The 26,168-nt window shown below is 51.3% G+C and overlaps 1 protein-coding gene across 2 annotated transcripts in view; it reads left to right on the forward strand.

Moving 5' to 3' along the window:
- The window catches only part of BUB1 (BUB1 mitotic checkpoint serine/threonine kinase), a 52,857-nt gene that overhangs the window by 24,805 nt on the left and 1,884 nt on the right, over positions 1 to 26,168 (forward strand). For both annotated transcript variants that reach the window (XM_071208703.1, XM_071208702.1), the window contains exons 2-23: positions 152 to 211; positions 290 to 428; positions 1,193 to 1,389; positions 3,870 to 3,913; positions 4,512 to 4,612; positions 5,817 to 5,869; positions 5,957 to 6,138; positions 7,094 to 7,245; positions 10,077 to 10,336; positions 11,087 to 11,163; positions 12,079 to 12,207; positions 12,287 to 12,397; positions 13,158 to 13,257; positions 14,044 to 14,128; positions 15,983 to 16,154; positions 18,396 to 18,483; positions 21,108 to 21,325; positions 22,523 to 22,666; positions 24,473 to 24,591; positions 24,833 to 24,994; positions 25,149 to 25,306; positions 25,394 to 25,568. In XM_071208703.1, the coding sequence (XP_071064804.1) occupies positions 153 to 211; positions 290 to 428; positions 1,193 to 1,389; positions 3,870 to 3,913; positions 4,512 to 4,612; positions 5,817 to 5,869; positions 5,957 to 6,138; positions 7,094 to 7,245; positions 10,077 to 10,336; positions 11,087 to 11,163; positions 12,079 to 12,207; positions 12,287 to 12,397; positions 13,158 to 13,257; positions 14,044 to 14,128; positions 15,983 to 16,154; positions 18,396 to 18,483; positions 21,108 to 21,325; positions 22,523 to 22,666; positions 24,473 to 24,591; positions 24,833 to 24,994; positions 25,149 to 25,306; positions 25,394 to 25,568 (2,925 nt within the window). In that variant the 5' untranslated portion in view covers position 152. The remainder of the gene's footprint in view (positions 1 to 151; positions 212 to 289; positions 429 to 1,192; positions 1,390 to 3,869; positions 3,914 to 4,511; positions 4,613 to 5,816; positions 5,870 to 5,956; positions 6,139 to 7,093; positions 7,246 to 10,076; positions 10,337 to 11,086; positions 11,164 to 12,078; positions 12,208 to 12,286; positions 12,398 to 13,157; positions 13,258 to 14,043; positions 14,129 to 15,982; positions 16,155 to 18,395; positions 18,484 to 21,107; positions 21,326 to 22,522; positions 22,667 to 24,472; positions 24,592 to 24,832; positions 24,995 to 25,148; positions 25,307 to 25,393; positions 25,569 to 26,168) is intronic.

Consider the following 26,168-nt stretch of genomic DNA (forward strand, 5'->3'; position numbering starts at 1 on the left):
TGAGTGTTGTGTTTTAATTTCATATAGCATTTGAGTTAGTATTTAACACGTCCAGTTTAAGTATATAAATGACAAATGCTCTATAGGTCAAGTGCACCCTTGCTCCTTGGCACCTTCACTGATCCCCCTGTGCATGTTTTCTCTCTTCTAGAATGTTCGAGGCCCATATGCGGAGCTACAAGGGCGATGACCCCCTTGGCGAATGGGAAAGGTGAGCGTTTAGTTCACTTTTATCCCCTTAACAAATTATCTGATGCCTTGAAAATTGACATTCTCCATATTTTTCTAGTTACATGCTGTGGGTAGAAGAGAATTTTCCTGGGAATAAAGAATATTTGACAACTTTATTAGAACACTTAATGAAGGAATTCTTAGACAAGAAGATGTACCACAATGATCCAAGATTCATCAATTATTGTTTACAATTTGTAAGTGTGCTTTCCAATGTATGAGCATGTTGTACTTTTGTTTTTCTTTCCTAGAGTCATTTTAGACTGTCTTTTATTTTGGTTCCTTGTGTTTCCAGTCTAAATTTTTTAAAGCTGTATGGCCAGAAGGGAATGTATTTGGCTTCCAGATTGCAGGATGAGATTTAATTTAAAAACCATCCTTATCTCTGTATTAAGTCTAAATATGACAAGCCGAGGTAGAGACCATCACATTACGAGGATTTGGTGCATGAGAAGTGTGATTTAGTGGAGAAAGATCAGGCACCCAGCCACTGAGAGGGCTTTGGGAGTAAATTAAATTCATTGTGTATCATCGAGAGAACATTAACTCTCAGAGACTAAAATTGGCAGGAAGCACAGAAGGCGGCCCCAGGCTAGACTTAAAAGGTTGGAACTCTTTGTCTGGAAATAGGGCTTGGGGCTTGAGCTCCAGCACTAAAATCACAAGTGGAGAGAGAGGGTAAATGCGGGCCTGTTCCCTGAAACAGAACACGAGCAGGCACCTGGAGACCTTGAGCGAGCCCAGGTAAAGACAGCAGAAGAACTCGTCCACACTGGTCTGTCACTGTAGAACCTGCTTTCTTGGGCCGCAGTACGGGTGATTCTTGGGGTACCACGTGCCAAGGAGAGGAGCACGCTTAGCCCTGAAGGTGCTGTCAGAGCCGCGTGTGCCTCCCCAAAGACCCGCAAGGGCCGGCCGAGCAGCGGAGCCTCTCCACTTAACCTGCTCTGGGTCCCTACAGGCTGAGTGCAACAGTGACCGCCTTCAGTTTTTTGAGTTTCTGTACAACCACGGGGTGGGGATCCTGTCGTCGCCTCTTTACGTGGCCTGGGCCGGCCATCTGGAAGGCCAGGGGCAGCTGCAGCACGCCAGCGCCGTCTTCCGGAGGGGGCTTCGGAACCAGGCGGAACCGAGAGAGCTCCTGCAGCAGCAGTACAGGTAGTTCCGGGACACTCGCGGGGGCTCCCGGTTGACGTGGGGGTTTGCTCCTGAAGAAACTCGTGGAAACCGGAGAGAAACGGAAACTCCTTCTACCATTCTGGGGCATTCCTTCACGTATTTTTCCTTTTCCTGTATGTGTGTCTGTGTGTTGGTGTATTTTAAGAGGAAATCATACTGCATGTCTACTTCTAGATACTGAGTTTTATACTCCTCTTAAGAAATTGTGAACTGCTGGTAAGTGGTTGTGAAATCTGTCGCCAAGTTGTACCATAATTTTTTTTTAATTATTTATTTATTTTTAAAAATTACATTCAAAAAATATGAGATCCCATTCAACCCCACCGCCCCCACCCCCCCCCGCTCCCCCCACAGCAACACTCTCTCCCATCATCATGACACATCCATTGCACCTGGTAAGTTCATCTCTGAACATCACTGCACCCCATAGTCAATGGTCCACATCATAGCCCACACTGTCCCACGTTCCATCCAGTGGGCCCTGGGGGGATCTACAATGTCCCGTAATTGTCCGTGAAGCACCACCCAGGACAACTCCTCGTCCCGAAAACGCCTCCACATCGCATCTCTTCCTCCCATTCCCCAAACCCAGCAGCCACCATGGCTACCCTTCCCACACCCATTCCACATTTTCTCTGTGGACATTGGATTGGTTGTGTCCATTGCGCATCTATGTCAAGTGGGGGCTTAGATTCCACATGGATACTGGATGCACTCCTCCTGCTTTCAGTTGTAGACACTCTAGGCTCCATGGTGTGGTGGTTGACCTTCTGCAACTCTATGTTAGCTGAGTGGGGTAAGTCCAATAAATCAGAGTGTAGAAGCTGAAGTCTGTTGAGGCTCTGGGCCTGGCTATCATATTGTCAGTCCAGAGATTCAAATCCCCTAAATATATCTTAAACCCCAACACCAACTACAATTCCAGTAAAGTAGCATGCAAGTCTTGTGAAAAGAGATCCCCTCTGAGTCCAATTCCATCATGCAGAAACACCAGCTCCAAAGAAGGGCCATCTGCCATGGCAGTGAACCCCATAATTTAACTCTTCTCTTATTGGACGTTTCAGTTCTTTCCAACATTTTGATTTTTATGAAGAGCAGCATGATGAGTATCTTAAAGAATAATTAATTTTTCATAATTTTTCACTTTTTCCGTGGCTAAATACCTCATTTAGGAAGTGTTGAAAATACTGAACACTATAGAGGCAAAGCCTCTTGGCATGTCAGTAGGCCTTTTTTCTCAGCTTGCTACAAGATTGCGAGCAAGCTTTACCTGCATATACAATTCTGTACCAAGGTCTTTTTTCTTTATCATAAAAGATTTTCTAATCCATTTCCTGTTTATATCTAGTCTCTTCCGACAGACTCTTAGAACTGAGAGACCCCTGGAGGGGTGTCAGGAGGGTGTTGGGGCTTTGGTACACCTGACCCATTACCTACTCAGGTACACCATTTTTTGGTGTCATTTTCACTAGCAATATATGAGCCTGCTCATCTGGAGAAATCCTGCTGTGGCTGCGATAAAACCGGTATCTCCAATTTGGTTATATAAAATTGCTTGGGTAACACCCCTTGCTGGCATTTTATCTCTTTTTTTTTCCTTTTCTTTCAGTTTTGCTACAGTGCTCGTGCTTTTTTAAAGTTTTAAAATAAGGATTTTCAAACATACACACAAAAAAAGAAAAATTAAGATAATGATCTTCTGTTTACCTATTACTCTGACTTTTAATTATTAACATTTTGCTTTGATATTTTTTCTGTGCTAAAGAATTTAAAGCAAATCCAAGACAGCAAAATATTTAACCCAAATACTTCTGCAAACATCTCTAAAAGGTTATTTCCTGCAGAACCTCGGTGCCATTAACCCATCTTAGAAAATTAGCAATCATTCCCTAATATCACCTCATTTCAGCCAGTATCCAATGACTTTCCCTGTCTGGTAGAAGCTTCTTTTACTGGTGGTTTGTTGGCATGAAAGAGCCAAACGAGGCGCACCCACGGCGCGGGGCCACACACCCCCGTGTGCCCTGGCGGCCTCCCCCAGCATCGGCGTGGGGCGCCCGAGGGTGTCTTGGAGAAGTTCCCCCAGAGGCCAGCAAGCGTCTGCCTGCCCTGGGAAGTGGCTTCTAAGTGTCGTACTTTCACCTTTTTCTCCCATGTATCATATTCATCATGTCCAGGTGCATAAAACGCCTGCAAGCAGTCGAGACACCCTCTCTGTAACGTCTGCAGACTCAGGGCACAGAGAGCAGCTGGGACGTGAGTCAGGGAGGTGCTGGCATCCCTTCCCAGCCAGGGCACCCACACGGGGCAAAGCTACTCCCAGGCTGCAGCAGCCCTAAAATTCAGCTTCCACCCCTGTCGTCTTCATAAGCTGTCACACCTGGAGCCCACCTAAACGCCGCCCTTTCCTAGTCCCGCTGAGCTTGACCGTCTCTGAGACCAGTGCTGCTCTCTTCCAGGTTATTTCAGACGCGCGTTGCTGAGACTCATTCGCCAGCACAAGGTAAGAGTCCCTTCTCAGGGATCCACCCAGGGCTGGTTACGTATCAGAGCGTGCTGTCCTAGGAAACGGGGGCTGTACCCTTTAATACGGCCCTCTAAAGAGGCCGGGAGAACAGACTCCATCTGAGCACTTGAAAAAAGCAAACCGTGAGAAAAACGTCGTGATTTGACTTTTTTATGATTAAGAAGATAAATAAAATTTGCTCAAACCAGAAGACAGTACTTAACTCTGGAGTCCATGTGTTCTGAATCGAATCAAATCAAATCAAACGTGTTAAACGTAACTTTTTAAAAATGCCTTTTTTTATTTTTAACAAATAAAGATCACATTTCAGCAGACAGCATTGAACATGTTGAAATAATTAGTTGGGTTTTACATTTCTTTCAGGTGCTTCCTTGGATATTTTAAGTTAATCAGAAAACTGCACAGTACTTCTCTTATCTAAAAATATGGTCTTTGTTACCTTTTCTAAGGCAGTGTAAATGAGTTGTTTATTTCTTATGTACTTGTTGAAAGATCATGAGACATGTCTTACATGTAATGGTTTTAATTACTGTGATTTTACCTTATTTTTCCCTTATCCTCTTATGCCCCACAGCCAGAACCCTAGAACCTCTGCATGATGCTCAAATTTTAAACCAAATGATAACATCGAAATCAAAGCCAGGAAATGGCTCAGCCTGTGTTTCCAAGAATCAGGTAACGATGACGTGACGCTGGCAGGCGGCGGGGAGCCTGGGGTGTCAAGACCCCTGTCCTGGCTAGTTCTACACCCTTTGGTGCCCCATTTCTTCCACCTTGACTCCCATGGTCTCCTCCATGCCAGCCGCCTGCTCCATGTGGCTCTCTGGGCCTGCTCGCTTTAGACACTGATTTTAAACTTGCGTGGCCTGGCCGGAGCCCTCTTGCACTGGGTTCCACGGCCCCCTCCAGCCACTCCTACCAGCACCCCCGTCCTGCTGCTCCCCCTTGAGGCCAGCGCAGCCTTGGATCTCGCCCACAAGGCTGAGGTTTCCAGGCCACTCTTCAGGGCCAGGCTGTGTGGTTTTACCTTGTCACGCTCCGCAGACCTCGGGCTGGCCCGTTGGACTCCACCCTGGAGCTGGTGGAGGCGCTCGCCAGGACAGCAGCACCGTCACGGGTCTCCCGTCTGCGCCCTGCTGGCCTGCCTTCCCCTGTGCCCGCGCTCTTGCCCCATTGAGCCCTTTTCCTGCCTGACGTTTTATCGACATGGAGGGACGCTCAGCCCGTCCCTTCCAGAGCCAGTGCCCTCTCCAAGGTGCAGCCCAGGACACGCCGCCATCTCCGACCCTCATGTGGGTTTCGTGGCTGGAGCACACGCGCGTGAGGGACAGTTTGCACTTCTGACTGATGGAGGCCGCGAACTGCCCTGCAGAGCCTGCCCGGGCCGCGGCCGCCCATGCCCTGTTGCTGCTGCTGGCCCAGGGTCTTAGCGGACGGGCCTCGCTGGCAGCCATCCTCCCCAGTCCTGGCATAGCGCGCGGCGTGTTAGGTGTTGAGTCGATTTTTGAGAGTAAGTGAAGGCAGCCTGGGCCCTGCGAATGGTGGAGTGGCAGCAGCAGGGAAATCAGTGCTTTTACGGGGAGCTATCGGGGTATTAGCCCTGTAACAGCGCGCCGCGGTGGCCAGTTCCTGGACTTCAGGTGGACGGAGTGGGCGCCCTTCCCCTACCAAGCAGGGATTGTTTTAAAGTGCTTTTTTCATTGAGCGCTTTGGTTGCAAACATTACCATAAGGTTCATAATGCAAACTAAAGCTTCAGCTTTGTTACAATTTCAGAGAACAGGTATAAATGTAGTCATGCCGAGGGAGCCCTGTTCCCCAAGGGTTTTCGTGCTCATTTGTGAAGTTTCATTTAGGGTTTGTCTTCCTTGTCTTTTTAGGGTTCAGAACTTTCTGGAACAATTCCTTCAGCTTGTGATAAAGAGTCAAGTAGGCAAGTACCACCAGTGCGTTAACCTATTGCTTTGTTTCCCTGTCAGTACTGGAGGGCACTGTTGACACTGCGTGTTTCCCCTTGCAGGGAGCAAAGAGTGGTCCTGATTTCCAAATCGGCGTGTTCTGCACAGCCGTCGGCAGCCAAGGCTGGCGTTCAGCAGGTTGTCATGTATTGTAAGGAGAAGCTTATTCGTGGAGAGTCGGAATTCTCCTTTGAAGAACTCAGAGCCCTGAAGTACACACAACGGAGAAGGCACGAGCAGTGGGGTACTTACAGTTTATGATTGAGTTACTCTTAGGCCACTTGACGCCGTCCTCATCTTCCAGTAATTACATTTTTAATCAGATAATTGACAGTGCTGAAAGAACCTGCAGCAAAGCTCAGCGCTTCCTTTCAGAAGTCGGGTGTCTGTGTCCATGCCAGCCCGGCAGTCGTGTTTCAGGCCCACAGCGCTCTGACCGCACCACCCTGCCTGAGCTCTCAGAGCAGTGGGCCCTGCCTGTGGGAGCCTGAGCTGTGTGCTCGGCAGTTCCAGCCTCCGGGTCCACCCTTTGTCCTGTGAAGGGGCCAGCGCTGGCTTCCAGGATGGGATCCTGCGGGGAGGACCGCCTGACCCCTTGCTGGTGGCCGCAGGCCTTAGACGGCCTTGGCGCCGACCTCCGGGCTGCTTGGACCCGGCCGCTCTGCAGGCCTTTCCCTCCTGTTCCTGGCTCGGGCCAGTCCCCCCGCAACTGGAACAGCAGCCAGTTAACCCCGCAGAGCCCGCTGCGTGCCGCACGGCGTGCCGCGGGCCGACCTGGCCTGTGCGTGGCAGGGCCTCTGGGCGCTGCTGACCTGGAAGTACTGCCACGGCGCACTCACCTCACACTTGCTCAGAAAGTGCCCAGAGATTTTCAGCCTTTAAAACGGTTCCATGGTCAAGCAATTTGCAGTCCTGATTGTTTCTCAAGATGTATTTAGTTTTATACTGTGCTATTAGCGAATATCATTTTTTGGTCATGTAAATTTTTTGTAACTTACATACCCTGAACTTGAAAGTAATCATACTGAGGGTAAAAATTATAATTAAATTGAAATACAAGTTCAGGTCTAACCTAATAAACATGGAAAAGACTAATAAAAAAATTGCCATCAAAAAAATAACCTAACTCATTTTATAGGCATGCCTCTGATGACCTGAATTTAACCTTTACATGTAAACCATTTTTATTTCTCCTAAAGTAAATGAAGACATACATTACATGAAAAGAAAAGAAGCAAATGCTTTTGAAGAACAGTTATTAAAACAAAAAATGGATGAACTTCATAAGAAGCTGCATCAAGTGGTGGAGACATCCCATGAGAATCTGCCCACTTTCCCGGAAAGTTCAGAGGTATACCTGTGCTTTTTGCTGACCCTGTCTGTGCCCTAGTTTTAGAGTTAATTCTGATGCTGATTTAGCTATTAACTTTCAGAACTTTTAAAATAATTTGGCATAGAAAAATGTTCAAAATATAGAATGAGAAAAATTACAGAACAGAATGCGTGGTATGTTAATGTGTATATGTATGCATACATTCATATATGTTTACATATGTTGATATGTTTACATATTTATGATTAGTATATTTCTAATTTTTTCGCAATTACCATGTATATAATAAGTAATTAAATAGAATAACTTTGTTAATTTGTCATGTAGATATATATTCTGCTTGCCATTGTTTTATGTTGGAAGAGGGGAGAGATGGTAAATGTGGTAGAGTTACATATGTTTCCTTAAAATTCTTAGTTAATGGAGGAAATTGGGAATAAAATAATTTAAACATATAATGGTTGCTTAGACTTTCACATACTATATGTCTATCTATGATATAGGATATCATGAAGATAATAGAACACCTTATTTTCTTATGTATTTTGAAAATTATGAAAATATATGACTATACGATGGTTATAAATTTGAACAAAATATATGTATGTACGCATATATGTGTATCTGTATATATAGATTTGAAAGTGGATGTTCCTTCATTGGTCACTACTGTCAATAGTTTTTATTTCCCAAATTTTTATTGTGAATGAGCACCCATGAATTTGAATGTAATTGGAGGTTTCTTAAGGAAGATTTATTTTTCTGCCCTTTCCTCTTAATACATTTTGCAGCTCATTCACCATTATGGCGAAATGTCCTCTCGTTCTGCAAGCCGCGCAGCCTTTTGTGATTCCTTATAGAAGGGGGTGCACCACGTGGAACGGCCGCCAGCCGTGCTGCTGTGGGCATTCTCGTACATTCTTTCTTGTGTACATTTCTCTAAAAAAAATACAAAGACACTGAATCGCTGCCTTTGAATTGTGTGCACCTATCACAGTCATTCTACCCCAAAAAATATTACTACTTTACACTCACATCAGGGCTGAACAGAGAGAGGTGCCAGTTTTTTGCATAGACTTTGCTGTCCTAAATATTTACAAATTAAGTTGGGCATTTTTTCTTATATTTAGTGGCTTTTTGTCTTTTTTGTTTTTGTTTTTTTAGCTTCTTAGAATCCCAGGTCCCTGATTTTCTTCTTTGTAATGTAGGCGTTTAAAGCAATATATTTCTGTCAAACACTGCTTTGATTGTATCCCACTTTTGTTTTGTTTTGTTTTGTTTTTAAGATTTATTTATTTATCTCCCCTTACCCCCCACCCTGGTTGTCTGTTCTCTGTGTCTACTTGCTGCGTCTTCTTTGTCCACTTCTGTTGTCGTCAGCGGCATGGGAATCTGTGTTTCTTTTTGTTGCGTCATCTTGTTGTGTCAGCTCTCCGTGTGTGCGGCACCATTCCTGGGCAGGCTGCACTTTCTTTCGCGCTGGGCGGCTCTCCTTACAGGGTGCACTCCTTGCGCGTGGGGCTCCCCTACGCGGGGGACACCCCTGCGTGGCACAGCACTCCTTGCGCGCATCAGCACTGCACATGGACCAGCTCCACACGGGTCAAGGAGGCCCGGGGTTTGAACCACGGACCTCCCATGTGGTAGATGGACACCCTAACCACTGGGCCAAGTCCGCTTCCCTTGTTGTATTTTTTTTATCATTCAGCTTGAAATATTTTCTAATTTTCTTTGTGAGTTTTTCTTTGACGCATGGATTATTTAAAAGTTTGACTTCAAATATTTGGTGCTTTCCTATATCTTTTTATTGGTTTTCATTTTTAATTTAGTTCCATTGTCAGAAAACATATGCTATATAACTTCACTCCTTTTAAACTTATTGAGACTTGTTTTAATATTTTGTTGTGGCAATTTCCTCTCTTTCACACACACAGTTCTTTCCTCTTCCTTCAATCTTTGGCCTCCCACGTCCTTTTGAAAGGCAATTGAGAAATTATAAGGAACAGACTCCTTTTTCACTTAGGAAAATGCTCACAATTACAGTTTTTACTATTATTTTAAAATATGATTTATAATACTATGTAATCCATTGCTTGGATGTTTTCTAGTTTATTAACTTATCTTATTTGGACCTTTATTATAATTTTTAATTTTTACGAAGTTGGTAGGTGAGAAAATGGTATAGGTCATTTAAAACTTTTTTTTTTATGTCAACTGAGGATGAACTTCTTATAATTTGTCCATTTGTCTTTGAGATAACTATTCTTGCCCTCAAGATCTGGTGTATTTCTTAACAGTTTGTAAGAATACTGTTACATGGTGAGGCTCTTAGCCTTCTGACTTTTGATTTCATGACATCAGCCTATGGAATGAGTCCCAGCTCGGGCAGGCGGAGCAGCTCAGGCAGGCAGAGCAGCTCGGGCAGGCGGAGCAGCAGCGGTCTACAGTTAGGGTCCGTGTCCTTCCCGGTGGGAGCCGTCCCTGGGGCCGCGTTGCTGCTGTTTAGCTCCCATTTCCTGGCTGTTGAAGGAAGGGCTACCATAGGTTTGTTTGCGGAGAGGACCTTTGTGAGGATTTCACAAGATTGATTTTGTTGGTCTTTTCCTGGAATTAAGGAGAAAAACGGTAAAGCTGTAATCAGTAAGTAAGTAAGAGCTGCCAGTTCAGTTGTGGTCCAGGAGGCACGAGCATGTCCCGTGGAGGAGGGTCTCGTCGGTTCACTCTTCCTTTCTGGACCCGGGGTTGGGGGGGGCTCTGCTGAGATGGTTCGTTTTGGCAAAGCTGTAGTACCTGGCTGGTGACCCTCTGGGCCTCAAGCTTTGTTTTTGTTTGTTCACTCCGCATGAAAGGCTACTCCAGCGCGTACGGGACCTCGTACAGGCTCCCAGCAGCAGCCTGAAGGACCGGTGCCTCTAGCCATGAACCCACAGCCCTCAGGGGACATGGAGGGGATGGCCAGAGAGGCGCCTCCAGCCACTCTTCCCGCGGCAAACGCTGTCACCGCTGCCTTGGCGCCCCCAGCCGCCGACTGCAGGGCAGCGGGTCCTGCTCCGTGTGCAGTCCAGCCAGGGGCAGGCCCCGTGTCTGCAGTGGCCAGAAAGGATGACAGGTGAGTGGGGGCCCCGGAGGGAGGGGTGATCCGCAGCCTCCAGAGCACGTGTGGACGTGCCCTCGGCGTCAGCATGGCCTTGAGGTGGCACGTTGGAAAACCTCGAACGGAAGCAGTGACCCCACATCTACCAGACGCATTTAGTCCATGCCGCTTTTTCTGCACTTCACACGTTTTTTCTTAGATTTTTGAACTAAAGGTCCCCCTGCTCTGAAGCGCAACCTCTCTGTCACCGAGGCGTGCACAGCGTCGGGCGGGAGGGCCCTCGCTCTGGCTCTGAGCGCCATGGGGACTGCCAGCCAGTAGGCCTGCGGCATCATCTCCTTCACTCCCGCCCTGGCTGAGCTCGCTGAGGCGTCTCCAGGGCTGGACGGAGGAGCCCGCTGGGCAAGCGTCTCCCCAGATAGCCGCTGCGAGCGAAGTGTGGAGAAGGACACGCTGTGGCTCCTGGCCCTCGGGAGCACGCGGCCCAGGCCCCCGAGGCTGGGAAGCCAGGTGGGAGGAGAGAGGCCCGCCCTGCGCAGGCTCGCGCTAGAGGTGGCGGCCGCGGCGTCGGCGCAGTCAGCGCTTAGTGCCCGGCCTTTGCCCGTAGGATTCTTTTCCTCAAGAGGAACTGAAAGAAAAAAGAACGTTTTGCTTGGACTGTAATCCTAAAGCATTTTAACAGGCCTGTAATTGTTGACTAATGTATTTAACTCTTATTCCTTCAGAACTAATAAAACCATTACAGCAAGCATTTTTATTCTTTAGTGTGTCTCAAGAGTTTTCCAGAAATGTGAATAAAAGTCATGAATTCAAGCCACAGCACGGAGAAGAGGTGAAAGAAGGTAATGTCTGGTCTTCCTAGATTTGGAACCGACACCTCCCAGCTGTCTAAGGTTTCAGGCGTTAGTGGGCCTGGGCGTCACTCTCCCTCTTGGCGCGGCGGAGGCTGTAGAAGCGCCGCAGCTTCTCCGATGGAGGTAGACTTCACCTGGAGTTGTGTTGCCTAATGTAGAATCCTTTACAAGCGTAGTTTGTGAAAACCTTGTTAGATTTCTCAGCAAGTTAATCTAAAACGAGTCCTCTCTGCTTGTGCGGGAGGAGAGGTGCTCACCGTTCACTGTCAGGTGCTGCTCTGTCGCCTACTTTGCACAGAGGAACGCTTTCTAGATTAGCTGGGACCCGCGGCCTGGCTGTCACCTGCCCTTCCTGTGCCACCATGACAGTTCCTTCGGCCTTGGCGTGCTGGGTGCGCTGGGAGCAGGCGCCCTTCTCCCGCCCGGGGACGTGGTCAGGAACGAGAGGAGGGCAGGGGAAGGCTCACGGTGGGGAGGGCCTGAAACTTCAGGGAAGGCGGCATGTGGGCAGATCGAGGGGCATGGCTGTCGTGGGAAGACGTCGAGTGCCAGCGGGGAGTCAAGGGCTGAGGGGGCAGGGCCGCGCTTGCAGGCTGCGCCATGGTCTGCGCGTCAGCCCAGGGGAGGGGGCCGCTCAGGACCAGCCAGTGCTGGTGGGCGAGTGACTCGGGCGGGGCGGCGGGGGGGCCTAGGGCAAGCCGCTCCCCTGCGGCTCCAGGGCCTGTCTGGAGGGAGCTCCCCCTCCGCCACCTGGAGAACACCAGACGAAAGGCGAGAAGGCACGGGAAGCCCGTCCTTGGCAGTAGCTACTGGCGTTTGTTTAGCTGTAAGAAGCTGCTTATTCTGTGCCTTCTAAAGTATCCTGGTTTCCCCAAGGTTGTCTTGTCCCCATTCTTTCCCTAGTGTGTGAAACACATAAGCTTGTGAGCACAAGCTCTTTTCATACAACTCCAAACACGTCGCTGGGAGCGGTCCAGGCAACGCCTTCCAGAGTGCAGCCGTCGCCCACCGTGCACACGAAGGAAGCGCTGGGTAAAGCGTCGGCTTGCGCGCGAGCCCCCGCCACGCGCTGAGGCGGCCCGGCAGCAGCCGTCACTGCTCTGTCCTCTAGGCCTCATCATGGACATGTTCCAGGCGCCCACGCTGCCCGACGTCTCGGACGACGGAGACCCGTGGTCATCGCTAGACCAGAACGAAGACGCCTTCGAAGCCCAGTTCCAAAGTAACACCCGTGTCCGATGCTCTGAGGGGCCGCATGGTGGGAGGTTGCCAGGAGACGGCGAGGGCTGCTCCAGGCGCGGCCCTGCCCTGGGCTGGCCCGTCGTGCCCGGGCAGGGAAAACGGGAGAAGTGAGGCCAAGGCAGTGGCCAGCAAGCCCTCCGCGTGTGCTCAGGGCTTGGTTGTCTCTTAAGAACAACGGTAGGAAACGTTAGAGAAGGACGAGGTCTCCGTGGGGCGCACGGCCTGGAAGGTGATGCCTGGGGTTGGGCTTGAGCCTGTCCCGGTGGAGCGTGGCCGGGCAGGGAGCCGGGGCGGCGGCAGCCCCGACCGGAGTCGGGAGGTTCCGGCCGAGCAGGCAGGAGGGCCGGTCAGACGGGGGAGGACTTGAGAGGCAAAGCCAGAGGCGAGGAAACGGAAACAAGACCACCGAGAGCACATAACAGTCCCAGGGCTTTGGGGGCCAGGGGCTTGAGAGCACGTGACAGTCCCAGGGCTTCGGGGACACGGGGGGGGGGGGGGGGGCTCCGCAGCGGGCGGTGGCAGCTCAGGGCCCGGGGCTTGAGTGCTAAATCCTGGGACCCGGGGCAATCGCCTCATCTCCCTGGGAAGCGATTTCTCTCGCTACCTGGGACTTGAACAGTCTGATAACAGTTCTTTTCTGTAAGCTGCTATTCACTTCCTGTTTGCGATAGAGGTTTAGCATCTAGGATAGTGTTTTTCCCCATAAAATAACGCCATGCTATTTTTTTACTCTATTGCAGAAAATGCAAAGTCTTCCGGGGCTTGGGGAATCAATAAGATTATCTCTTCTTTGTCATCTGCTTTTCCTGTGTTCGAAGATGGGAACAAAGAAAATTACGGGTAAAGAAAAAGTACATTTAAACAACACGTTTCCATAGTAACAGAAGGATGCCACAGGTGCTCCTGGGGCTGCAAGGGGATGGGGTGGTGGGAGGGGATGTTGGGGTGTGGCTCGCGGGGTCCTAGTGGGCTCTGCACAGCAGGCAGAGACTCCAGGAGCAGGGACCCGCAGCGCAAATGCCTGAGGCTGAAGAAGGAAAGCTGTGTGGCTATAAATGATCAGAACTGGATTTGAATAGTATTAGACACGATTGGATTCGCCAGGAGTCTATATTTGCGGGACTGAGAAAGGAGGAAAGGAGCGGCTTCTCCCGGTGAGGCCGAGCGAGGGCTCAGGCTGGGGGCACGGTGGAGAGCCGCTCTGGGGCGGGCTGCTGCCTGGAGCTGTCACTGAACAGCGTCAGTCGAGGAGGGAGCAGGTCAGCTCAGGTAACGGCATCGGGCGTGGCAGGGAGGAAGCCACAGCTGGGCCACGCTGTGGGCCACGCACTCCGAACAAAAGACAAGCCCGTCAGACATCCACGGCCTTCTCCTGGCCGTGGCCCTCGCCGCTTTTGTTCCTAAAACTTAGAGCGCAGTGAGATGGAAGCGTCTGTTCCCCCCGCGCTCAGGCGAGTCCATCACTGGTCTACAGGTGGTCGAGGTCATTCAGCCTTCCTCCCGGTTTTGTTAGAACCGCTGTCAAGCTCGAGGGTTTCTACAGTTATTAACTCATCAGCTGGGCTACGTGGGGGCGTTTGTTCTTAGCCGACTTTGCTGTCTGTAACTCTGCAAATCTTTCCTTAGCTTGCCGCAGCCTCCTAAAAATAAGCCCACGGGAGCCAGGACCTTCGGAGAGCGCTCTGTGAGCAGAGTCCCTCCAAAACCAAACGTGAGTGAGGACCCCTCTGCCCCGGGGAACAGAGGACACCTCTTCCTCGTTTCTCCTACGATGGGGACAATCAGGGGAGGCGATGAACACATAGCGGTGCGAAAAACACAGTCCTTCCTAGAGAGTGTGCTTCTTTCAGGCAGTCAGCCAAGCTGCCAGACGCTGGCAGGTGAGGAGACAAAACGGATTGGACCCGCCCCTCACCCTCCAAGAGCGAGGAGCCCTGCGCATCGTTCGCGGACCGAGGCCCAGTGAGCCGGCCTCGGCAGGCCCTCCTGAGCGCGCCCACCGCCCCTGGCATTCGAGTTGGTGGCCGTGGCGTCCAGCCCGCCTCCAGCTCCTGCCCACACCCTGCAGGTCACACCTCGTGGGCGTCTCGGTTCAAAGCCCCAGTTCCGCTGGAGCCGCGCCTTCGTCCGCTCTCACGAGGAGCCGCGCTTGCACTTTCCTTGCAGTGGGGATTCCGGCCCTCGTCCTCCTGCTGGGCTCTTTGACCCTTTCTTAAAGGTGCCCCAGTCGACGGGCTGCATCTCAGATGTGCCGGCCACTTACTCGGAGCATTACTAAACGCCACCCCCACGCGCCTGGACCCAACACCCAGCACCCTCCCCCGCGTCCTGGCCTTGCACGAGCCGACTGCCCTGTCCCTGTGTCCACCCGCAGAAGCCACCAGCCGGTTTCTCCTCTAGGGTTGGAAATGTGCCGGCATCTGTGAGGCAGTGCCGGTCACGTGAAAACCACGCACGGCCTTCTGTGGGCAACCGAAGGCGTTGGCAAGGGTGGTTCTGTCGTTTGCACATGCCCTAAAGCTTGGCCTTTGTGCTCTTGGAGAAATGGCAGGAACTGGGGCACGGGCAGGGCAAATCCAAGATGAACCTGGAGCACCTGCAGTGCTGGAAAGTGAGGAAGTGCTGAAAAAAGACATGATTGGAATGTGCCCCATAGGCTGCGCCAAGCGCCAAAGTCAGAACCATTTGAACAACGAAATAAGTAGAATAATACTGAATTGTGACCCAGGAAATATATCCATGTTGATCATCAGAGACGAGGGAGAAAGGATCCTGGTTCCTTAAGAAGAGACCCAAAGATTAAGTGCAGGAGGAACGAGTGACGACAAAGCCACCGCGGCGCACCAGCAGTGGTGCTGCAGGCAGGACGCGGGCGTGCTCAGGATGTTCGCGTAGCCTCAAGCTATCCCCAGAGGAGCAGAGCCGGCAGGCGCCAGCGGGACGGTGCCGGGCTGGCCTTGCCGGGAGCGCGTCGCGCTGATGCCATGTGTCCCCTCATACGCTGCGATGAGACTGCCCGGTACCGCGCCTGTCCCCAAAGATCTACAACCCCAGCCCCGTCGGGGGACATTCCCCAGTTCCTGACCAGCGTTCTTCTCACATGGTAGTGCAGGGAAGTCCAGGAACTGCTGCAGATTCAAGGGCCCAAGGGAGTGACCGCGTGCAGCACGGGGCCCCGGCCCAGTCCTGGGCTGAAGAGACGTTCACGGGGAGATGGAGAGCTGAGCCAGAAGAGCGTCAGCCGCGCCCCGCGCCCCCAGGACACTCGCGGCAGAGGCGGCTGACGGCTGTGTGGAGCTCTGCACGTCTCAAGCTCTTCTGTAAAGCTAAACTTTTTCCAAGAAAAATACATGAAAAAGTTAAAAGGTTCTGCACGAGGTGGACCTCCACGGTGTGGGTGAAAGGCAAAGCACCCAGTTCCGGACAGGCCGTGGGGCCAGCTGTGCTGGCAGGGTGGCAGCTGCGGCTTTTTAGTTCTTCATTCTTTCAGATCTTAAAGCATCAACGTGTAAGACTTCACGGGGGACCAGGAAATGGCGGTTTCCACGGTTCTTCTCTCTTGTAGGAAGCGCCTCACCCAGAGGAGTGCTGGGATGACGCCACCGTCTGGGGGCTCCGCTGCGACAGAACCCTGGCCCCCAGCCCCAAGGGCCCAGGGGATTTCACCTCCGCCGCGCGGCTCGCGTCGACACCGTTCCACCAGCCCCCGGCGGGCTCGGCACCTCTAGAAGATCAAGGTGCGCCACGCTGCCCGGCGTCTGCTGCTGCCAGCTGTGATCCTTTCAATATTATTGCTGTTTTGTTTTGTTTTGTTTTGTTTTTAGGAGGTACTGGGGATTGAACCTGGGACCTCACACATGGGAAGCAGGCGCTCAACTGCTAAGCTACGTCCGCTCCCCTATGAGAGCTGATTTTTTCATTCGCTTGTTTACTTTTTAGGAGGTACTGGGGATTGAATCCAGGACTTCATACTTGGGAAGCAGATGCTCAACCACTGAGCTACATCTGCTCCCCTCGATAGTTTTAAATTCTAAATAGGAAGTTTGAAAACTGTAATGAAGATATGTAATATCCATTCATTGAATTGTTAGCTATATATTTTTTCTTTTGGCATACTACCTTAAAGTCTGTGCATTTAAACAATTTAATAACTTCAAATATAAGTATTAATTGAACAAGGGGGAAATCCTATAGAAGCATTTAAAGGTAAATATACAAAGTCCAACCCAATGGTATAGTGTATATTTTCTATTTTACAACAAACAAAAAAGTGGCCTTTAGAGACAGATTAAATTTTTTGAGTTCTAAAAATTATGGAAATCTATATTTTCTAATTTAATATAACAAACAGTTTGATTCTTTGATATATGTCTACAAATTTTATTACTGTAGAGATGTAGCCAAGTACTGTACTCAGAAAACAACATTTCCCTTTTTTTTAGTGATCTGACTTCAGAGAATAATGATTAAACTCACAAATAGTCCTTATTTCTACCTCACCCCCAACATGACACCTCATAAAAGAGCTTTGTGAGTTGAACCCTTAGAATATGACATTGTCATTGAGCACAGCTGATGGTTAGCTGTATCACCCTGCAAGAGGGATCCCAGGAGATCTGAGGCTCCTTTGCCATCTCCACGACGACTAATTTATTAGCCAATCTCACCAGAGCAATAGTGGAAGAGCTGCCCACGAGTTTCACTTCCCTGGATGGAAGCATATTTTGATGTGGATTCAGAGCCGATAGATCTAAAAATGTTTCACTAAGACTATTTCTTAGAATACTAACCTAATCTATATCTTTTCAGAATTTTAAAGGAGCTTGAACAGTTGTCAAGTTCCATCACAAGCTTGACACTTGAACAAAAAAATTTTCCACTAGGGAAAAACTAGGTTAATCAGTCAAGAATCTTTCAAAAAGTCAGTATCGGCTGTTCTTAGAGTGTTTGCCACTTCAGCTCAATGAACGGAGCTAATGTTCTAGCACTGGAAAGTAGCAGCGTGCGTTCAGCGAGGCACCGTCTGATTGAACCTGAGGCAACGTAACGCTCGGCTGTGTAGAGTGCCAGCCCCAGCGGTAGAAGCGTGTCCTCTATTTCAGCCCGTCTAGGATTTAAACCTAGACGCGTTCAGTGAGCTACATGCTTGATGATGGAGCATGTGAGGCTTAAGGACTCAAAACCCTCCGCCCTCCAGGAGCACGCCGCCCCTTAGGCTCAAGTCCTCGGGTGGGGTGGCGGGTCCTCGTCCACAGTGCCTTGGTGCCTCTCCCTGCCGGCGCTGGTCATCCTGTGCCACGAGGACTAGGTTCTCGGGGCCCTCTTTTCTTGAAGGGTGTTACAGAGTAGAGGTTTTTTGTTTTTGTTTTTTTTTTAAGGATTTATTTTTTATTTATTTCTCTCCCTTCCCCCGCTACCTTCCCCAGTTGTCTGCTCTCTGTGTCCATTTGCTGTGTGTTCTGTGTCCACTTGCACTCTTGTCAGCAGCACTGGGACTCTGTCTTTTTGTTGTGTCATCTTGCTGCGTCAGCTCTCCATGTGTGTGGCACCACTCCTGGGTGGGCTGTGCTTTTTTCACTCAGGGCGGCTCTCCTTGCGGGGTGCACTCCTTGTGCATGGGGCTCCCCTACGCGGGGGACACCCCTGCATGGCAGGGCACTCCTTGCGCGCATCAGCACTGCACATGGGCCAGCTCCACCACATGGGTCAGGAGGCCCCGGGTTTGAACTTTGGACCTCCCATGTGGTGGGTGGATGCTCTATCCATTGAGCCAAATAGATGAAATGAAAGGCCCATGTATATTAACAGTAGGATTTCTTAGTGATTTTTTCCCTTATTTTAAAAAATCTTAAAGACTTTTTACCTTGGGCACTATTTTGAAGTATGAAAATTGAAAATATAAAAGGGAGTCCATGACTTTGTAACCATATCAACATGTGTGTGTGTTTGTAATACGTTTGTTTCTAATTCTGTTTCAGAAAATGTGGTAGCAAAACTGCTCACCCATGTGGCTTTGGATTCCTGTGAAGAAAACACAGGGGAGCCCTCAAAACCCAGGAAGTTCAGGTATTGTGAGGGTTTGTGTGGTGGTTTCTCTCCATCTCCCTCCAGCTTTAGTTTAAACTCAACTCAATTCCAAATTCCAACCTTCAAGCTAAGCCTTACGGCTTCAGGCCTGGGGCACGTTTTCTGGTGACCTCTGCTCACTTCTGAAGTAGACCCACAGCCAGGCAGGTGCCCGTACAGCCAGGAGGCTGGCTCTCGAAGACTGCAGAGCTGAGCGAGCACAGGTGGCTGCTTTGTACCCACATAACTGAGAAAAGCAGTGTTCCTTTCAAGAGAAGGAGGATGGTAGAAACGTTTAAGTGCAAAATGCAGGTTTACTGTCAGCCGGTGCTTTGCCGAAGTAAAATCCCACTGTATTTGATAGGCTGGTAAATGGTAACGAAAGGAGTGGCTGTTTTGAGCATTTGTTTAGTCTCGGCCCAGCACTTGTGCTTTTCAGACTCTAGGTCCTTTAGTTAATCCTCACAGTAACCTCACTCGTGGGAACTCATCTTCTCTCGTTACAGACGAGGAGACCAGGTCTCAGAGGGCTAAGAAAGCAACCTGAGGTCGTGCAGTTCCTAAGCTGCAGACCTGGCATTTGAACCCGTATTTCTCTGATTTCACCACTCTGCAGTACTTCCTCTTGTTAGCAGTTGAAAAACAAAGCCAAAAAAAAAACACTTACTGAAAGTATTATTATCTGAACAAAGATCCTAGTAAATAAATGAGTGAACAGAATATATTAACAAAGGACAAAATAACATGATTGCATATAGAAAATGACTAACTCACTAATAGTAAAGTTAATGCAAATTAAATGAATTCCGCCTTTAAATGGCACCCGTGGGCAGTGCCCCTCCCCCCTCCCCCATCCCCCATGCTCATCTGAACCCTCAGAGCCGCAGGACACACTTGGCCTGAGAGTGGCAGGGAAGACCGCTGGCCCACGACCCAAAGAGCCACCAGTTCAGCTGCAAGGAAACACCAGAGGGCGGGTGCAAGGGCCTCCCAGCGGACCCCCAGCTCTCAGGAGTCGGCAGCTCTGAACAGCCACCGCCTTAGCTCCCAGGGTCCCCGCGGCGCCATCCAGCAGCCGGACACCGCCTGGCTTCCCGGGGGCGTCCATTTCTCCCAGGCTAGGGACCCTTCACCGAAGCAATGGTGACCATCACAGAGTGACCGTCTACCTTTTCAGGTTTTTAGAGAAAAAGAGTATGAAGTTAGCCAAAATTTAAATGCTCAAGGAAGGGGAAGGGGCTTTCTTACTCACTCACGCCCCTACGGTCATCGGCACTTGCCTTGCTGGTTGCCACGTGCCTGGGTTTGGAAACGACCTTCTCGGTGTGTCTGGGTACCCTAACATCTGGGTTTGTAAAATGTAACACTGGACACGTTTTCAATATCTAAGAACCATGGACTTGTTCTGTGCTAGTGTGCATCCATCGGACTGAAGGGTGCACAGTCTTTAGCATTTGGGGTGCACAGTAGAGGAGCCTGGCCAGCTACACCTGTACCACCTGTCCAGCTGGACCCATACCACCTGGCTGGCTATAAGCACCTGTACCACCTGGCTGGCTGAAAGCACCCATCATACGTCTGGTCAGCTGCACCCGTACCACCTGGCCATCTGCACCTGTACTACCTGACTGGCTGAAAGCACCCATACCACCTGGCCGGCTGTAAGGACATATACTACCTGACTGGCTGCACCTGTACTACCTGGCTGGCTGTAAGCACGTGTACTGCCTGGCCAGCTGCACCCATTTCAGGGATAAGTCATGCTGACCTCACAGTCCCGACGTGAGCCACGAGAAGGGCACCGCAGAGAGACCGAATACAGGGTGGTCTGCCCGCTAGCGCCCAGCTCCACAAGGCCCTCCAGGTCTCAGGAACCTGAGAGGTCCAGGTGAGCCTGAGGAGGCGGGTCACGAGATGCAGTGCGGGGCCTGAGCAGGGAGCAGGCGAACCCCAGGCACAGGTGCAGCTTACCTAGTACTGCATGGCATGCTGTCTGTTAGTTGGGACCAGTGACCACTGTCATGGGACATGAGCCAGATGGGGGCTTGTGCAGCTGCTCTGCGACCTTTGCAACGTTTCTTTAAATCTAAAATTCCAAAATAAAAAGTTCACTAAAGAGCATTTGAGATAGGAAAAATGTTTGGGGCAAGAAGTGAAAAGAGCAACATATGAAATTGCATGTTTAAATTCCATTTGTGTGAAAACTATGTGCATGTGTATATGGAAACATACCAGCGGGTGTGACGGTGGGTCACGTTTTTGGTTTGTCTCTCTGCTATAAAACAAGCCTTTGTGGAATGGAAAATATTCAGCCTCAATTACAGTGTGATAGTTTGGGGAAATAAAGCCATTCCTCCCAGCATCTCCCACCGAAGAATTGCCAGTGCTTCCCCTCACCTACTTAGCTAATATGTACCACGTCTTTGATTTTGTGTTCATACTGTGCAAACTGTATTTGCACGTTTGTTCAGTGAAGGTGCTTTAATCAACCCTCGTTCTGTGAGGCAATGTTTAACTATGTCGTTCCTAGAATGAAAAGGAAACCGTTATGGGACTTCAGTGTGGTCGCCCCAGTGGCCTCCTAACCTGGTGGTTTCCTGCTTCTCCCTCCCTTCACTCATCAGCCCAATCCAGGGAAAGAGCCCGGAACAAGCGCTGCCCCCAGAGGCAGCTGCCGCGCCCCAGCCCCTGCGCCCGCCCGCGGCAGGTGGCCGGCGAGGAGCAGCCGAGCAGGGCACCGAGGCCTGTCAGCTCACAGACGCCCACCATGCCGTGGCGCAGGACCCCCCGGGGGCCAGGCCCGGGCTCGCAGAGGAACCGGCCGGAGAAGCCGCCACCCCAGGTACGAGCTGATGCTGCACCTTCACTGTGCCCCGCGGAAGGGCAGGGGGAGACCTGCCGGCGAGAGCAGCTCAGCACGCCAGCTGGGGTGCCACTGGGAGGCGCACACGGCAGGGCGATGCCACCTGTCACTCGTGTTAGGATAGGGGCTCCTAACCAGGGGCCCTGGGCTTGGACTGAAATTCAAGAACAGCGTTCTCCTTGGGGGGTGTCGGTACGAGTGCAACATGTTCACTAAACAATACTACGTAGTAGGTAGTACAGCGTGGGCTTAGTAAGAGGCCCAGGGTTTTCACCCGCCTGGCAGTGGGGTCCGTGGAACAGAAAGGCCAAGGCGCCCTGGCTTAGGTGGTATCAAGACACCCCTGTTGGAGGAGAGAAGGAGACCTTGAGGCCTTCTCTGTGCAGGCATCCAGTACTGTTAGTCCATTTTACAGAACAGCAAGCTGAGGCTCGGGGCTACGGGATTCCCACACACAGAAACAGCCCTGCAGGGTGGTTTCCAGGCTGGCCGGGCCAACCCCGGCTCCCGCACCCAGGAGTCTTCGCACAGAATCCGGGTCAGCTGCACCTCGGATAATGGCCCCTAGGACGACTTCATGACGTCCTAAAGGGGAGCGAACCCTTCTTCCTCAGTCAGAATTCATTATTAACATTATTTATTGTGGGGCCTTTTTGCTGCCTCTATTTTTGGTAGTTGGTTTTGGCAGCGCTCACAGAGCACAGGCTGCATACATACGCGTGTCACACACAGGTGCCCTTTCACGGGCCAGAGCCGATCTTAGCGATCAGAGGCCGCACAGGTACCCAGGGCAGACTGTTTGTGGAAGCGACAGGGCGACCAGACGACACACCTGTGAGCACGAGCAGCGACCACCATCGTAGCCACCTGTGGCCGTACCAGAAACTGGTACAGGCCGTTCTTCAGGGGGCCGCAGAGTGGAGGGACAGTGGTGGGCCCCGTCCAGCCCCTCCCAGCCCAGGCTCCCGGTCGCGGTGCTTCACACTGTAGGGCTAACACTGCAAACAGCCAGCTGCAAAACTACCAGTTTGGACTTTGGAAAATGGTGATTACTCAAATCAATGCCCCTTAAAGGCTAATGCTTTGGAAAGTTTAGGTAAGAATGTCTCCACTGGCTTTATCTATAATTTCTTGGGGACTGAATTCATTTTAACTTTTTGTTTCCATTCCTTTAAGACGTCATCGTTGAGAACCCGTGGGATGACAAGTTGATTCAGAGACTTCTGTCCGGGCTTTCTAAGCCAGTGAGCTCCTATCGAAACACTTTTGAGTGGCAATGTAAACTTCCAGCCATCAAGCCCAAGGCGGAATTTCAGCTGGGTAAGAATTCTAGGTAAAGTGGCTCTGAAGTCTTGTTCCCCCTGGGAAGTTAGTGGCGACGCGTGCGTGTTGGTTCCTGCCTTCCCCGCTCCCCATTCCCATAGACGCGCAGCTGTAGTGTGAAGCTGAGAACATTTTGCTAAACCACGACTGGAAGGTTGTGCTTGCTGTCAGAAGGGCAATTTGCCAGTATTTTTGAAAATTAAAAACATCTAAGAGCCATCCCACTTTGAAGAATTTCCTGCAGGTATACTTACATTCATTCAAAATGACATGGGCACAAACAAAAGCAAAAAATGCAGGAATCAACTGGGGTGTGTGTCGAGAGCATAATGCATAATTAGGGTGTGCTGCTTCCGCGACACACAGGCCCTGGTAGCGAAGGAGAGGCTCCCCGTGCTGGCCCGAGTGCACCCCAGGGGTAACATGAACAACAGGTGATGCAGCAGTTAGGAAAACGTTCCTTCTGAATTGTAGCAAATACGCACACTCACACCACGTGTTAATAATAGGGGGCGGCGGGCTTGGCCCAGTGGTGAGGGCGTCCGCCTAGCACATGGGAGGTCCGCGGTTCAAACCCCGGGCCTCCTTGACCCGTGTGGAGCTGGCCCATGCGCAGTGCTGATGCGCGCAAGGAGTGCCGTGCCATGCAAGGGTGTCCCCCGCGTAGGGGAGCCCCACGCGCAAGGAGTGCGCCCCGTAAGGAGAGCCGCCCAGCGCAAAAGAAAGTGCAGCCTGCCCAGGAATGGTGCCGCGCACATGGAGAGCTGACACAGCAAGATGACGCAATGAAAAGAAACAGATTCCTGTGCCACTGACAACAACAGAAGCGGACAAAGAAGACGCAGCCAATAGACAGAACAGACAACCGGGGCGGGGCGGGGCGGGGGAGAGAAATACATCTTTAAAAAACAAATAGGGAGGTACCCAGGTGTTGTAATAAAAAAAAATCTCAAGGGGGGGCACCAAACATACTGTTAACTGAAAAAGGCAGACAGTGTGTATTAGATGCTACTTTTTATTTTCTAAACAAGGAGAATGATAATAAATATTCCTACTTTATAATATTTCCAGAGAACTCTGGACGGACGTTGAAAACGAATAGAAAGGGTGACCCCAGGAGTGGGCACAGGGTGGGGGTGCTAATCGGGCAGGGCTTCCCACATACTGGGTTTTAGTATCTGGTTTTTGAACATAGGGTTCTTTTCAAAAAAAATTTTTTTAATCTTGTAGCTTCACACCTCTGTAGTCTTGCCCCGCCCCGCGTAACCACAGGAAGAGCAGGCAGTCCCACCTCAAGGAGAGTCGCGGCCCGAGGAGGCGTGGAGGCCCGGGGGAAGTGTAGTGCGCCCTGGGATCTCGTGGCGGGGGCAGCGCGACGGAACTGAGCCAACAGCAGCGTGCCCAGGCGCTCCGCCGCCGTGAGAGGCGTGCCTGGTGGCGCGAGAGTGACCGCAGAGGAAAGGGTGTGGCTGCAAGTCAAAACTCATCTAAAAGACACAGTGTGCTAGAAGTGAGAGCGTTTAGCTGGGCGCTGGCGTCGCCGGGCTTTGCTCTCACCCCACGGCACTGAGAACACGGGCTTCCGGCAGGGCCGTGCGCGGCGGCAGTTTGGCTCGGGGCGGCTTTGTGGCGGCTTTGTGGCGGGTGCGCCTCCACGCGCGTGCAGGCTGGAGAGGTGTCTCCCGGGGAGCCGGCACCTCGTGGATGGAGCGGCTAGGCACCAGCGCAGCTCCGCGCCACTTGATTTTGCTGACGCCCGCAATATTTTGAGCCTTTTGTCGTTCTGACTTGTCTGTCCCCAAGGCTCGCTGCTGGTCTGCGTGGATCACCTTCTGGGAGAAGGGGCCTTTGCCCAAGTCTACGAGGCCACTACCCACGAAGAGGCGAGTGGCTCCAAGGGGAAACAGAAAATTGTTCTGAAGGTAAATGGGTTTTTTGTACAGTGTAGAAATGCATTTTAGACCTTCCATTTGGTCTTCCTTTTTATGACAGTGGTATTTTCATTTGGTCTAGGGTCAGGTGAGAAACCACTCAGTCCTACAAGGGCCCAGGACCCTGGCAGCTCCAGCTCTGGGCAGGCATTGGTTTCTACCCCATGTCTGTAGTTGGGCTGGGTTGCTTTCTTTCTGTCACCTTCCAGAATGTCACGTCCCTGGTTTGCAGGTCCAGAAGCCCGCCAACCCCTGGGAATTCTACATTGGAACGCAGCTGATGGAGAGGCTGCAGCCCAGCGCACGGCCCATGTTCATCCAGCTCTACTCCGCCCACCTGTTCCAGAACGGCAGCGTGCTAGTAGGAGAACTCTTCAGCTACGGCACGCTGTTGGTACGGTCCTCGCTTCCGGGATGTGAGCGTGAATTTCTAGTGCATCTTTGGTTTGTGGTTGGAGCTTCGGTTGGGGTGGGAAGGGGCAAAGCTCTTGGCTAGAAATCTCATTCACCTGCGCAGTCAGCAAGGCCCCGCTCTCCACTGTTTGCAGAACGCCATCAACCTCTATAAAAACACCCCCGAGAAGGTGATGCCGCAGGCGCTGGTCATGGCCTTTGCCGCCAGGATGCTGCACATGGTCCAGCAGCTGCACGGCTGCGAGATCATCCACGGGGACATCAAGCCCGACAACTTCATCCTCGGCAGCAGGCGAGTGTCGCGCGGGACCCCCGCCCCGCCCCGCCCCGCCCCGGCTCCCCGCGCTCACGCAGCTGCGCCTGTCTGTGTCCCATGCAGGTTTTTGGAACAGGACGATGCCGATGATGATTTAGCTGCCGGCCTGGCCCTGATCGACCTGGGTCAGGGCATAGACATGAAGCTTTTCCCACCGGGAACCATGTTCACGGCCAAGTGCGAGACCTCCGGCTTCCAGTGTGTCGAGATGCTCAGTAAGAGGCCGTGGAGCTACCAGGTGAGGAGGAGGGAGGCGCTCACTTTGGAAGCGCCTTCCTTTACGGCACGTGGGGACCAAGTTACTTTGAGCGGAGTTTTGACCCGTAGCTGAAGGGTGGAACGCGTGGCCCAGGGGGCAGGAAACGCCTCCAGAGGGGCTGCCCTTTCCTATTAATCACCAGAGGTTTCCTTACCAGGAAATCCTAGGAACCCGCCACACCCACGGGGGCCAGCCTAGCTAGCCGGGATCACACCAGCGTGTGGCTTCCTGGGTGGCAGAGCTGAGCCTGCGCCCAGGCGAGGCGGTCGCTGTGGCTGACAGGTGGCACCACCAGCTCCAAAAGGCGTGAAAAGCGGGTCGTTAACCCAAAGGAGGCTTCTAGCATAAACCCCAGGAGCTCGGCCTTCGCCCCAGCACGTTCAGCATTTTCAATATAGAAATCTTAGATGTCACTTGAACTAATCACACCAAGAGCAAGCTCAAAAAGAAATAGCAAATAAGCTAGATGACTAGCAGTAGTTTCAACAAACTAGGTTATTAGGGGACCAGCAGCGAGATGCTAATTGGGATAAAGGGAAGGTTCCAGGTGAGGTGTGGCCGTCAGGAGCCTGGGGGTGA

The sequence above is a fragment of the Dasypus novemcinctus genome, chromosome 17 (assembly GCF_030445035.2).
Source record: "Dasypus novemcinctus isolate mDasNov1 chromosome 17, mDasNov1.1.hap2, whole genome shotgun sequence".
Classification (NCBI taxonomy): Eukaryota; Metazoa; Chordata; class Mammalia; order Cingulata; family Dasypodidae; genus Dasypus; species Dasypus novemcinctus.